Below are 15,715 nucleotides of genomic sequence, written 5' to 3' on the forward strand. Positions count from 1 at the left end.
ATTACTTTATTCTATTGTCTGTATATTTCTTTCCATTTGGTCAGCAAACAGCGTGCAGTAAACATAAGCAAACACACATCACGCATTTTAACAATACATCTTCAGCTTTTATTATGCTTTTCCATGCTGCCTCCCCTTCCGGCAGATTTCCGCAACACATATACGCACAAGCACTCGACGCAGGCAAGCTGTTGCTGTTCCGTGTCTGATCGCAACGTTGCTTGCGCCTTTGCTCTCTTCTTCGTCTCTCTGTGTGTGTGTTGTGTATGTTCTGTTTCTGCTTTTCTACAAGCTTTCTCTTTACGTACAACTCGTTCCTTCACACTACTATTATCGTCATCACGTTCGCTTAACTTTTCCCTTCTCTTCTTCCGCTGTCACATCGGAACTAAATTTGCTACTATTTCTTATCACTTCTATTACGCAGGAAATACACGTTCACGATTTGAATTGTTTTGTTTTTGTTTTGTTGTTTTGTTTCTCCCTTCATTTTCCATCCGCAACCACAACACGTTACCCTATCTTCTCGTTACCCCACTCCACCCGCGTGAGCATTCTTGTTTTCGTTCTCGTTCTCTTTCCCCATCCTATAGGTCCCTTTGCCGCCCATGTTCGAATTGATCATCTTCTAACGTAATAAAATAATCCCGATCAGTTTCGTTTTCCCGCTTCCCTTTCCCGTACCGTAACTAAGCCAATATCATCGTACATGCGTCGAAATTTTACATCCATAGTTTATCTTCCTCTGTTTGATTAGTGTTTGCTTTTGTTTTCATCCTTGTATAGCATGTATGTTTGGATTACTAATTACTTTGTATGCACCTTTGTTACTTTCTGCACACTACTACCTTAAACGATGATCAATAAAATCATACAACTGTTTTCACATATTTTAGGCGAGTGGGAGAGGGTTTTTTAGTCTTGATTTTGTTCGAAACAATTGTACGCGGACTCGTAGAGTATGAACAATGGGGTGGTGACAACGCGGGTGATGTTGGTTGTTGAAGGGAAAGCAACATGTGGCTCTTCCGGAAATGCGGGGAGAGCAAACGTTCGCTTTGGGTTAGAGGAGCTGACACAGATGAACAAACAATAAACATTTGTGAGATTTTGATTTACACACACACTCGGTTCGCTCGAAGCAGCAACAGTAGAGCTTTACCATCGTAATGCTAACGCTCCAGCGCGCTCCAAGAAGAGACGAGTGGGCCGGTTGCTGTAACCAGTTGATAACTTCGATCAGTTGCCTCCTTCCTACACATTCTAGAGTGGTGATGCGGGTTCTTCTAGTGAGTTGCATTCCATGTAGCCCTACTAGTAGTACAGCAATGGCCTTTTCTAGTCTGGTTTTGCATTGCTTATTGGCTTACTGGGGAATTTATTGAGGTGGACGACATGGATGTGTATGAGATGATGATATTGTGCTCATTATGTCGAGAAGTTGAAAGTATAGAAGTTTAAATCGTCCGTTGACGTTTTTGGTAAACCTGAATACGCTCAAACTGGCAAAGATTTGTTTGTGTTTAGTATGAGTTTTAGTTAGTGGTAAGTTTTTGCAATAATAGCACAACAGGTTGCATGTTTACTCTTCAAACTGCTATGTTCACGAAACATATACATATACGTATATATCTATACTTTCTTCCTCCTCCATTCCTTCTACCATTCTTACAATCTACCGAAACAGTACAAACACACACGCACCTCACATTCTCTCTTTTCCGCTGGTAGTTTACCTTCTCGTGACTCCCCTCTCTTCCGGTTAAGGATTCATTTTCAAATACATTTGCTTAAACTAACCTAAACAGAAGAGAACAAAGTATAATAATTTCTTTTTGCCTAAGTTAGTCATTTGATTCCAATTCTTAGCGGTACCGTTTGGCCACCGCACCGTGTACACCGATTCGTTTCTGTTTTATCTACCTTTGCTGCTTGCAACGTAACTGTCTATCGCTTCCAACCCGTGCCTTACACATTCCGTCGTCCGGCTGCCTCCTCTAGGGTATAGTATTTTTGTAGCTCTTTTGTAAAGTAATATTTATACCACCAACTATAGGTTTCATTTTATTTATATATATATACTTTTGTATTTACTTTTAATAACTACAACCACATTTGCTTTTGCCGTATTCCATTCACTATCGACTTGCTCTTCAGTTTCTGCATTATGCGTCGTCCATTTGTCCGCCCTTTTCAAACGAATAACTCTCACTCAGCTGCTGTCATGTGATTTCAAACAATTATTTTCTTCGCTACGATAACAAAAAAAAAACAATAATATTATATATCTGGCTCTAACCTTTATCTCATCCTGAAACTCTTTTCTATTCGGCGGAATTTCCCAAATGGTAGCAAATCGGACACAACACACGCGTGTATCGTTAGTTCAGTGAAATGAAAACTTCTCCTTCGTGATAAGAAAACAAGAGCTAAAACAGGTACCGAAAAACGCTACACTCCCGCACGTTTGGAATAGAAACAATAACAGCGAACGATATGTGTGTGTGTTTGTGTAGAATTGTGGCAATAAATGGACTGGTACGTATTTTCTCTCAAACTGTTCACCGTGCGCGTTCACCTCGAGCGAAATACAAAATATCACCATCCGTACAGCGCCATCTATTGCTCGGTGTTAGCGTTTGTGTTCACTCATGAACCTTCGTGACGCAAGGCGTTTGCGTTCACTTCATGCTCGGGTCAGCGGTAGTGCGTAGTTGTCATACATCTTACGGACACGTTTTTAATTTGGTCAGTCAAATGAGATTTTTTATATACTCGTTGCAGATGTGCATCATGTTTCCTGCACGATACTATGTTCTCCCTTCTATCTAATATTTCCCCTTAAAACTGTACCATATTTTGGATAACCGTCGTTCGGATCATTCCATGTGGGTGTGGGCATCAGGAAGTAAACCACGATCAAATAAGGCAGTCATTGGAAACAAAGGTGTAAAACCAGAAAGCATAATTAAACCGGATCGATGGATTGATTATTCATCAATAAAAAAAACATAACACTAATCATATCTCGATTGCTAATACACTATTATTCCCCACACTCTATCCCTCTCTCTCTCTCTCTATCTCTCTAATAATAACATTTACCGAAATTCGCTGCTTCCTAATAATACAAAAGCGCCACAACACAACGGCGCTACTCTCGGGGCTACATGATGTCGCGTTTGCGTGTCTGCTCGAGTGGTTTTGTGAACGACGAATCTTTGCAAAGCTTTTGAAGCCGACTGGAACACTAATGACGCCTGAACTTTGGAAACTGGGTGTTGCTGGCGGGGGCTATTCCTCTATCTGTGCACCAGGAATTGTGTCAATACTAAAACAAACTACGCACCCGCATCCACTACTATCAGCACACAGACACTCCATAGGAGATGAAAAACATGCATAGAATATAGACCCCACCGTTGCGTCGCACACGCGCTAACGGATTTCGCGCTAATCCTACGGGAAATACGAACAACCAAATAACAACAACACTTTGCTATTCGGTGCCATTCTCTCGGTGACGTTATTGGTTCCTCGCTTCCAATCGCACTGGGCGCGCGTGTGGTGCACCCGCAACATGCCGAACTGTTGTCAACGGTCAACATGACACAATGTACACAACATATCAGATCAATCGCCTCCAATCGATGATTCAACGTTCACTTGCTCTCTCTCTCGCTCTCCGCCCCTCTATGTAGCTGCATATGGTCCGCCGGCACGTCCCGCAGTCATAATACACACCGGCCATGGCCGTTCCGGAGCAGCACCTGTGTCATCTCTTCGTCGTCGTGATGGTGGTTACAGTATACAACAACTCGTGGGACAACATCTACTGGAACCGCCTTTGCTCTTTTGTCGCTGGTCTACAAAGCAAAAAGAAACATGTCGATTAGCATATCGTACGCATGCACACCGGGGGGATACACTCTTACCCTGTGAGTTTGGCTCGGGTAAATTATCACGCGGTACCAAGTGCATCACGGTTGTTTTGCCTAATGGTAACCCCAGCGCCCCTAACGTTACGTTGCAATGTAGAAAGCGTCCCTGGTATATTAGTCTTAAGATTTCGGCCTTGGCTACCGCTTCCGCTTCCCAATCTGTAAAATGAGAGAAAAGATTTAACAATGGGAATTATTAAAAACATAACATTTTTATCTGGAATAATACACGACTCCGAATGAATACGATTGCACGGCGAAAGGTTCATCCGATGTTCATGTTAGTCAAACATTTGAAGTGATACATGTGTGCTGCGTTGCGGCTACAGTACGGATTAGAAACCCTCCCTTCTCAACGGGTTCCATGGTGTAATGGTTAGCACTTTGGACTCTGAATCCAACGATCCGAGTTCAAATCTCGGTGGAACCTACTCTGTCAGAATCTTTTTTTCCCCACCAAACATTTATTTTCAATACCAGCGAATTTCGTCTATTTCAGCATATTTTATTTAGTATCAACTACAGAGACTAGATAAAGTTTAATGAGCTTGCAATGCCATACAGATTTAAGTCTAATAGAACATAAATAGGGACGATTTGGCTCAATAAATATAGCACGAAAAAATGGTCAAAACCTCATCCTCATTTTCTACCGTACAGTACACTGCTATGTAAAACTTGCCCGAGTTGTTCTCACTTCGGTCTTTGATTGTAATTAATGTAGGTAATTAATCACGACGGCGTTCCGGCCTGTTTCTGTAATGTCCCTCCAAAATGTTGTTGCTAGCATCCTGTTTGGCCTGGAGTTCTGACTCCTCCTGCGCAAGCATCGTTGCTGAGCTATGTTAGGGTGTATATGTTATATTCGGCCATTTTCGCCCCGACAAGGAACTTTAATGTTGTTGCAACGAGGTAGTAGTAGAATGTGTTGCAGCAGGCAGTCATCAGTGCTATGGAAAATACAGGAGCGAGAAAAATGTTTTTCAGGCGCACGTGAGCGTGTACCGTAAATGGGATAACGACAAACCGTTGCGCTGCTCCTAGCATGTTTTAGCATTACTTTATATGTTCATTATAACATTTCCAGTGTTTCTGTGGCGTCCTAATGTATTCATTGGTATTTTTTCTGTGTTAAATGGTTAAATTTCCTACATCGGATCAGTTTTCGTTCTGATTTACCCAAATTATATACTAAATAGCACGATTGTACTAACATTCACAGCATACACGTTAAAGATTTATTTTATCTACGCCATTTTGCTACATATTGGTGCCCCATCCAACCAGCAGCCTACGTAGCAAACATGTGCCTTAACACCATTCGATTTCCGCGTTGCTCTTCATTTCCTTCCCGCATAGACATATTAGCAAAGGCACACTCCCATTACAAATGTATGAAGGGACCGTTGCATTTGACACATCTTTGCTGTAAGCAGAAAATAACCCTCAAGATAAAAATGGAACAAATAAATTCAACACAAAGTGGCACCTTGAGAGTTTGGTGGAATGGATGTCGAGTGTTGCCTGCTGTTTTGTTTTGTTAGTACTAAGCTTAAAGTGGATGTATTCGTTGGCGGGTTAGGCTTCATAAAAATAGGTTTACATGCTCAAAACCTACACAGTAGGAACTTTATACGTGCATGAAAAATGAACTATTGCATCATCAATTTTTAATGGCAACCGTCACAAAAGATTCCAGATGTAATAGAGCTAACTTACAGTTCCCGTGTAGAGCGTGCTTAATTTATTTCCACGTACTACGGAACGTATTGTTTGATCAATTTGTTCTTACATCAATTAACGTAAATATTGAAGAGTAAGCACAATCAATGTTCAGATCTCTTTCGTTTGATGATGTCTGTTTGAACATTGAAGTTTTGTACACATGTTCCACAAACGTATTGCTATGCTAAATAATGTATATTAACAGCAAATCTATGGCATCTTTTCTATCTATGGCATAGAAATCTCAAAACCATCGTCCAGTGTGCCGGTTTGTACCGGCCAGTGTGTCGTTACAACCATCCGCATGCATGCGTTAAGTGATTTGGTGATGGTACTAGGTTTACCACCTCCAGGCAAAAGCACTCCCAAAAGTTATACCACACATCTAAACCGTGCTACTCAACGACGGCGGCTCTCGGAGGCATTGCCATTATGTATGGCCCTTTAACTTTCGCGAGAAAGTTGAAAGCATTTCCCAAATCATAGATTTGTCTTCATTAGTGTCAAATAAAATATACGCTTCTAGTATCTAGTCTGCTGTGTTACGTAGCGTACATTGCTCTGACCGGCGAGCAGAACAACGGCGACGGGCAGGGATGAAACACCTGAAGCCATCTGCGAAACAATGTTTTGCTGCGATTGCATGTTTTGTACATATATCCATCTCTCCACCTATTATCTCATCCTCTCTCCAACACATATCACCACCACCCCAATGTATCGATCATTGATTTTGTTCGCGTGGATTGAGAGAGGCTCGATGCTACACCAAACAGCACCATTTCCGGGGCTTACGAACGAGGGTAGTGTAGCGATGATGCTGTTGTACTCGGAATATGTGTGTTAGTGTTGGTTGGATTTCGAGCTCAATATAGGTTGACATGCATCTCTCACTCTTTCCAACGTCGTGTGTGAAACTGTCGATCAATTGATTAGCTTTATTTGAACATTGCAACCGACATTTAAACCTCTCCATTTTTATCATTGGTGCTAATCGAAACGGGAGCATCCGTTGGATGTATCATGTTTCCTACTATGAACCTAGCACACGGTCTAGAGATACACCTACTGAATAATCTTGCAGCGGTAACTCGAGAACCTGACGTAAGCGAGAGTAAGTTTATTTCCTCGTCTCAGTTAAATTGCAAATAGCAAAAAGGACCAATATTAGCGAATAGCAGCCGTAGGAAAACACAATCCCTGTAAGTGTTGGTGTTCAACAAAAAACACAAACAAAATTCTTTAAGGTTGTATAAAGTTTCAAAGAGCTACGCATGAAAGCATCAATTAATTACAAAATACATCGTATAGATCTTACAGTATACAGAAACGAACATTTAAAATTGGTCTATTGACAGGTTAAAACTATTACTAAAAAATACAACACTTACCATCGGGCCAATTTTCGAATACTGTGAGTGCTATGTCGCCGGCTGAGTCCGTCTGACTGAAGAGGAATTCTTTCGTCTTGCCACTGACGAGTATTAGTCGCAGATTTATCTACAACGCGCATTGTTATGGGTAAAAAGGAAAAATGAAAAGAGAACATAAACATGTGTAGATTAGACAAAGGACAAACAAAGGACTGCCCAGAGCGTGGGCATGATATTTATATCAAATACACCATATAATGCGCAATATATGTCCTTACACAATGCAATGCTGGCGTAGAACATCAGGTTATTGTTTGCTTACTTCTAGCGTATACAGGTTGTTTGTTTAACAACAATGTTTTAAAATGCTTGGACATAAATCAATAACGATTGCTCATTATCACAACGACAACATCAACCAACAAAATACTATCAATTACTAATGAAATAACTTAAAGCTAAAAATGGTACCTTTCCCAGCGCATATTGAAACGCGCAAAAATGAAATGCAAGAAGAAATAAAAATCCAAAATAAGACATAAACCGAAAGGCAAAAGGGACAAAATGCAACACAACAATCAACACATGGGAAACGCGAAAAACAATATTTGATCATACATAAATAAACTGTAATAAAATGCCTTCTGAGCTTGGTAGGTAGCATTGGCGACCACCACATCGATGATTCCGAGCGCTGGGTTTGTCAGGATGCGATGCATAAGAACTGAAATAAACACACATAAAACCAACGGGCGAATCTGGATAACAACCACACACACACACTGCCGCAGCTGGTACCACCGTCGTTGAGGCAGTCGATTTCGATTATCTGTTGTTTTTGGTCGAAGCAGCATATTTCAGTGTGTTGTTATTGTTTTATTTTGTTTGCAATACCTTCTCCCTTTGATGCTACACAATCTACTCCATCCTCATCCCCGTCCCACGCTCGAGGAAGCATTCAAATCTTGTGGAACGCGCGTGGAATGGGAGTGGTATTTGGAGATTTTCTTACAAACACACGCGCGCAACCCCGGGAATATCGAAGCTGCTGCCACGTGCTCGAGCAGAATCTTCCGGATGCGAAAATTGGTTAATCTTGGAGCGATAGCTGTCAGTGGGAGTTTTCGCAAGAATGTTCCATCTCTTGGCAGCTTGGCGCTACGCAACGAGACAGCAAAAGTCAGGCTTTGCTTTGCGTCTTGGTTTGGTCTTTCGGTGAGCGTCGGGGAGGCCCATGCAATGAATTGTATCGGTGGTGGTGCCCCGGGATGGACTACATGACGCAATGCATCGGTTTCATAGTTTAAACATTCCGGAAGCTTCAAAGCAACACATGATACTACTATGCAATATCAACAGAGGTCAGTGAGAGATTGCACAAACCCGTACGGATTTATCGTTTATGACGAGTTTGAGATTTTTGAAATTTCAAGCTTATTTTATATTAGCTGACGAAGTTGTGTAAGATATACTAAACGTAAAACGTTGAAAAAGGCTAATACATAGTACTCAAAAGTTACATGCTTGTAGTGAGAGAAATTTGTTAAATGTATACTTTATGCTAGCATCTGTGTTACATGAAATCCGTAATACTAAACAATAAAAACATATTTTACTATGTTCCAATGTTAGCATTAAAAACAAAAAAAAAACACCAATGCGTCATAAACGTGGGAACAATAAGCTCTTTAAACTCATATAAAGAGCTCACTGGTAAAAATCAAACGATCTTCCTCTCCATGGCAGGAGAGAACTCTTGGCTAAAGTACCCTTGGTTGCTGAACGATTTAAAACCCCTCAAGAAGTACGCTCAATATTGAAAAATCCTATTGCAAACCGGGCCGGGGATGCGCGAATGGCGCTAGTTTAGAGGTTTTTTTTTTCTTGTTGATTGAATCAATAGTGAAGCTTTTGCACAAGGAACGCACATACAGCAGAAGAAGAACGTAAAAACATATTCTCAAGAACCATCGACACGTTATGGCACATAACCATGACCTTAAGGTCAAGCAGTGAAAATGCTTCCCTTTCTCGACATTCTTCTATTCGCGAGGAACTGCTATGACACATCCCACGACAAAGAAAGAAGGCAAATGAGAACATTGTAATACTTCAGACAAGCTTTCTTCAAACAACAGTGGAGAGCCCATGACACAACTGTGAACGGAAGGAAAAAGATTGGCCCAAATCAAGGCGAGCGATGACGCCATACACCGCGTCCTTGACCGTCAAAACGGATTGACCTTCGATTGCGACTGTGGTTCCATACATTTGACACACTGTTGACAAAGCGGTGTAAGCTTTTCATGTATATAATAACGCTTGAAAAACATAAATAAACCGTTAATTAAGATCTTATATTTATGTTGCTTTTATCAATAACTGAACAAATAATAAATAGAGTAAAAAACCAAATAAACGCAAACTATGATATCGATAAAGAAAATCAAATTAAATGTACTTAGATTGTTGTTTTAAGTAACATAAGTATTATGTCAAACCAACACACTGAGGATAACCAAATTCACTCAAACTTACCTGCCTGGATAACTCTTCTGTACTTCTCTGTGAAAATCTGTGTGATCAAGTTTTATCCCAATCAACAATTTTCGCAACCAGAAGTTACGGCGTAATTCCTTTCGAGACTATCCATGATTACGGTGAGAGCGCAGGATAAGATTCAGCCTGCGTGTGCTGCTCCAATTGCAGGACAATTCAACGTCATCTTCGCTTAACTCTTCGCAAGAAAAGCAACACCGCCAGCCACCTTCTCCTTTCAAGAAACGCTCAACTCCGGTCAATTCAGCAAAACCGAAGAAAGGGATTTCCGCGAAAGCACCGAGAAGCAGAAACAAGGCGGTTAGCAAACGGTTGCGACAGTTCCGCTAACACCACCAGGCAGGGACAAGGTCTGGGCACTCTTTTGGCTGGCCAGTTCCAGAAGCGACAATTAGTGGATAGACAACTAGATGTCATGATTGTACAACAATGTCTTGCCACCTCCACAGCCCGGGGGCTGCACAAACCAACCCCCCGGTAGAAGTGTGCAGCATCGCGGAAGCATGTTTCTTCTGCGAGCTTTGAAACAATCGAGAGAAACTATCGAAACTATGATGTGCGGGTAGAAGCTTTTGGAAGATGGGCAAACATGCTTTTAACAAAATCATAAACACAGTCATTCATTTTTTCTATAATTTTAGTAAGAGCCCGTTTGTTTCATTTCCATTAAGGTATTAAAGTTTAGATACAAAAAATTACCACCGGCACATCGAATCCGGCGCACCGATTGGTGGATAACGTTCGTGATGATGTGTAAATTACTGATCGGTTGAAATAACGTTCGTGACAAGTGTGACAAGTGTGACAGGGTGACAACAATCGTGGTGCAATAGCACAATTAAGCCGCCTAGTAGCAGATTTAACAAACATTTCCCCAAAGATCCTTGCTGATCTGGTCCACTCCACCTCACCAGGGCTGAGGTGCCAATTCCATACCTTTTTCGCGCCCTTACCACGGGCTTAAATGCGGACATAGCGGCTGCCGAAATGCTTTTCGGGTTGGTGGGACGCAACAGCGGCACCAGGTATCCGGCCGTACTCGGCACCATTGCCGGAAAGTGACCGATGCCGTTAAAAGCGAACGGTTGCAGACAGGACAGCTTGAATCCGAAGTTGGCTGCAGCAACCGCTGCCGAACTGGTCACCACGGTGGAGGTGGCCGCTGCATGATTTGATACCATCGCCGCTGCAGCAGCAGCAGCCGCCGCGGCCGCCGCCGCTGTTGATACAACCGTTGCCGATGGGCTACAGCTGGATGGTGTTGGTACGGTGGCCGGAACAACCATTACCGGGGTCGCTACGGGAGACGCGATGCTTCCCGGAGTACCACCACCACCTGGGGCTGCTGTCACCGGTGGTACTGTCGCATTGGCGCGCATACCTCCAGCCGACGGTGCGGACACACTCGAGCTGTTACTCGAGAGCAGATGCGGAATGTGAGCAAACGGACTCGTGCTGTTGCTGCAGCTGTCACTATTGTAGGTCGCATCGATCGGCTGCAGGTCCGAGTATTCCTTTTTCGGTACGACAATGCCACTGCCGAGTACGGGCAGAATTTGACGTGGTTCGGCGTGCGTCGGCGTTGGCATCACCACTAGCGGCGTCGGTTTCTCCAGCGACGACGATTGTGACGGGCGGGATGTTACTGTGACGGAGCCTCCTCCTCCGGCCGAACCGCCCGAACCACTGCCGCTGCTAGAAACGGCCGAAGATTGCGCGGCAGATGATGCCGGCGTTGAGCCACCGGCGTACTTTCGCGCGGTCGAGAGGATGTACCGCTTGCGGGTGCCTCCATTGAACATGGCCTTCACGTCTTCCCAGGCGTGAATGATCTTCTCTGGCGGACTGCCCTGCAGCTTCAGATGGCGCCGCCAGGAGTTGAAGTTGGCTGCGTCAGGCTGCACGTACTTGTCGTGCGGGCTCAGCCGGTGCGAATGGAAGATGAACTTGTTCGGCGAGAAGAACAGGCTGCAGTACGCACACTTGATGCATTTGGCACGCGACGAGTTGTAGCGCGCCGGCGAGAACGATCCCGTGCAACCCCAGGCACACTCGTGGTACACACTGAAGGCGAACCCTTCTGGTAGTGCCGGTTGCGAGCATTCGCCAAAAAACGACTTGCACAAACGCTCCGCCTCACGGCGTGTGATCATGCCGCAGCGCCGGGAGGAGGCCGGCATTGCCCCGGCCCGTCGTAGGATCTCCAGCTGCACTGGCGTACATTGGATGCAGGTGATACCGAGTGCAACGCGGCGATTGTGGATTTCGTTGTAACTAAAGTCTTTCAGCAGCGTGCTGGAAATTTGTGCCAGACAGAGCCGCTCCTGGTTCTCCACAAACAGCGAGATGATCGGTTGTCCATAGATGTATACCGTGCGGATCTGTTATGAAAGTGCGAGCATGAGTGAGTGAGTAGAGTTCGATAATTGGTTATAAAAAAAAGGAAAGACAAAATATTGGAGAGAACTTTTTATTTTATTTTTTTCCAAATTCCAAAAGAAACTACCGTCTTGTTCGACGCTACATACAAACTTGATATAAATGGTCTTAAATCTAAGATCATGTTCATCTTTGCATCAATCGTTTAAACATTACTGTTTCTTTGTATGTTCACAATCACGATTAGCTGTTTTACAACAAAACCAAGAAGGCGCACCCAATGTTACAACACACCGCCCAGCAGATGGTAGAACGGGTCCAGCGGAAATTACTTCGAGAACCTTACAAGTGCCGATGCAGCTAGCAATCTTTTCCGCGCACTCTACAGCAACAGCAGTCAACCAACGACGTCCCGTGCAGTATGATACAAGCCTTTTTTACCGTAAAGAGCAGCGTGTAACATGATACCTTCCAAACGATGAACTAATAACAAACGGAAAATATCTCTGAACGTATGGCACAGGGGTGGGAGGCAAAACCCCAGAGAGCGTAATTCGAGCAGGCCCACCAGTTGGTGCCGCAGGTTCTTTCAACCGAAGATACTTCTTTTCGCCCGGGTAGGCTGTAAAATAGCAGCTTCGACGTACAGTCATGATTTGCACTGTATGGGCAGGAAACCGGCACAGACCACTAAACACAGTAATAACGAATTATTTATTGAGCGTACTACCGGCGTTGGGTTTTGTGGTCTGAGTCATTGTGTTGAGCAGTACGCGAAAGCCTTTGTCGACCTTCCTTCTGCTCGCGTCCACGTTCGAAGGACATACGAAGAAAGGAAAATGAGGGGAGGTTTGACCACATGGCCATAGAACAGTCTGAAGTAGAAGAGGGGAAAAAGGAGGGGATGGGGGGATGGTTTCAGATTTGAGACTCGCACACACTTGTGAAGTATTTCAGTGGCGTTTACGCAACCAGAAGGCATGGTGCAACTTGATCACACCAACAAAAGCCTAACGCCCGCTGTTTCTCTCTTTCTCCCACTCACTCTCCCTGGGTTGCACTTGTCTTGAGGTCCCCCAAGTCAAGTACTGATTCGGGAGGTCGTGGCTAATCGGTTTTAATTAATCCCGTGGGAAAGCAATGGACAAAGTGCTGCTTCTTAGGATGACCATTTCCTAGCACGGAAGATAAACAACGAGGCACGAAACGTTACAAACAAAGCTGATGGTGGTGCGTCTTAGCAGTTTGGCATTTGTGCAAGCTAATCGAATGTGCTTGACCATTGATCAATCTTGGCTGGATATTTAGCATGTATCTAGAGCTCCAAGCGTGCCCCGTCCTACGGGTCATTATAGTTCAGCCTTAATTAAAACCACATCACATGCGTTGCCACACCCGCAGCTGTCCCCGGAGAGCGAGAGCCGAGCCGGTTCCTTGGGATCGTGTGTTACCCCGCTCCTTCTTTTGCAGTTGTTTGCCATTCACCAATTCCTGCCAATTCTACCACAATTGAGCATTATCAGCGACATCAGCCGACCGGTCGGCCATCGCACAATAAATGAAAGTCCACAAGTCAGTAGATGCAGTCGGTCGATTTCTGACGCAGTCAACGAACGAAAGCGCTGCTCTTGCTGCTCTTTGCACTTCGCAAGGTTCACTCCATTAACCCTATTTACAAGTGTTGTCCCGGAAACCTATCTGGTTACAGTTATTGCTGCTAAGACGGTGTTCAATTTAGCAAAAGATTATTAGCCACGTAGGAGAGTGTAGGGGTTCTGGCGTATTCGTGGTGAATAAACACGAATCGGATCGGCCCTGTTGTGGTTTGCTTTCTTCCGCTGATGATGGCGCTGAATTGGGGGTGTTTTGCTCCATGCTCGATTGAACAATCCATCGACAGGCCATTGAACCGGATTAGTGCTGCTTCTTCATCTCATGTCAGCGGGCTGGTTGTTGCGTAGAGGATTTCTGCACCGACCACCAAAAGCCCCGGATTGGGTGCGCGGACAGAACCGTGGACAGAAAGTCGGTAGATTGCTATCGCATCCGATTCCGAATCATTGAAGAGCTGGCTGGTGTGTGTGGCTGGTGGTCGACACTGTTAGTTTGTTTCGCCAGATTATATAGATTGTGGTCACGGGCTTTTCGTTGGCCGTCTAGTCGTCACTAATCCATTTTTATACCAGTCTGTATCGAAATAACTGTAATTAAACATTCTTCGTCATTCGCTGTCTCTTTTCGATCACATACAATACGTTACGTTCCGATTGATTCCTATCCAGCGGAGGGTAGCCACATTCGAAGCATTTGCACAGAGATTTGTCCGCAGCAGATTTGTAACGGAAAATGCCAACGTCAGATTAAATAAGTGAAATCACATCCATTGCGTGTAACACATTTCTTTTTGCTGTTTTCTTTTATTTGTCTGCACTATATGCATAGTCTTTTTTCTGCGCTTTTCTGATGTTAGTTCCTTTTGCAAATAGCTGATTTGCAGATTACTTCACGCACATAGTAATGCTGTTAATTCTCCTTCTCCACAAGTAAATGAGATCATCTGATATTAATGCCCTTCGTTGATGAAATTAAATCATAAACACACACAAATACAACTAATCACTGATGTATATGCTATTTGATAAGCATACGTCAAAATGAATTACTGTACCGAATTGCTACGTACGAAAAAAAGAATAAAAATGTTAAGTTTTACAACATGACAGCAGAAAACTATTCGTGATGAGCTGTCGATAACGTTGAAATCACATTGAAGCTAGCAAAAGTTACCACAAACAATGTAACGGGTGTACAAGGGTCACCCAACAGCTGTTAGAAGCTTTATGGTAGCTTTCGACACACGCATACATACATACATAAATTCAATTGCATATACAAACGTGGTGCATAATGGAAGGATCCTACTGTTGGAGCTGGTGACCTTGGTTGAACTTTTACGATACCTCGATTTACCATAACGGGACGCATTTCCTGGTCACATATACACTCACCTGGAAAGGAGAAAGAAAGAAAAACGAGAAAAAAAACCATTAGTATCACGTACAATGTATAGCAGGCAAGGGGGTGCAGGGTGTCGAAAAATGGGTCCCACTGTCGCAAAAAGCTGAAATTCAAGACACGTGCACATTTTTCTCGGTATTTCCCGTTTTGTGCATTGTGTGTATGCGACACACACGCACCACAGGTTGTCGTTTCGGAGACGGATGTTTTCGCATTGCCACCGGTGGATGACCGTCACTGGAGACAATAAGGATGGTCGTTTCCGGTTAAAGATGGTTTCATCGCAGTCTGCCTCTTTCCTTCATTTGTCAATGATTTTTTGTACTATACCAATGAGTGTGTAGGTTTTAAAGCACAAACAAACTATTTTAAAATGACATTAGATCACTAGAGATAGAAATTTTTAAACAAAATAAAGAAAGGTAACTTTACTTTTTGATAAATAATACAGCAACTAGTAACCAGTAACTGGTAGTCGGATTAAAAAAGACCGAAATTTGTATTTTAACTACCTAACACGGGACGGATCCGTGGAGCAGTCGTAACCTCGTACGACCGTCATGAGTTAAAACCACATATTAACTGTACCCCGTGGTACTGAATAAGTCTGGAAAATCTATATAAGCCGTCATTTTTGCGTAGACCATTGCTCCAAATAGAAGAAGAACTAACATAGCTTATTGACAGTAATTAGTAAGATTATCAAGTAAGAACAACTAA

General features: G+C 43.4%; 2 protein-coding genes and 1 non-coding gene across 3 annotated transcripts in view; 2 read left to right on the forward strand and 1 right to left on the reverse strand.

The window, feature by feature from the left end:
• The window catches only part of LOC120948846 (uncharacterized), a 314,251-nt gene that overhangs the window by 226,028 nt on the left and 72,508 nt on the right, over positions 1-15,715 (forward strand). The window lies entirely within an intron of this gene.
• LOC120961129 (SKI family transcriptional corepressor 1) lies at positions 84-12,171 on the reverse strand (the record flags this gene model as incomplete). Its single annotated transcript, XM_049610976.1, is given in 4 exon segments — positions 84-3,866; positions 3,936-4,100; positions 7,058-7,166; positions 10,360-12,171. Coding segments are annotated over 4 exon segments (2,151 nt in total), but the record flags the coding sequence as incomplete, so codon positions are not given.
• Positions 4,300-4,371, forward strand: Trnaq-cug (transfer RNA glutamine (anticodon CUG)). The gene has a single exon. It is a non-coding gene; the product is annotated as a tRNA-Gln (tRNA).

The sequence above is a fragment of the Anopheles coluzzii genome, chromosome 2, assembly GCF_943734685.1.
Source record: "Anopheles coluzzii chromosome 2, AcolN3, whole genome shotgun sequence".
Classification (NCBI taxonomy): Eukaryota; Metazoa; Arthropoda; class Insecta; order Diptera; family Culicidae; genus Anopheles; species Anopheles coluzzii.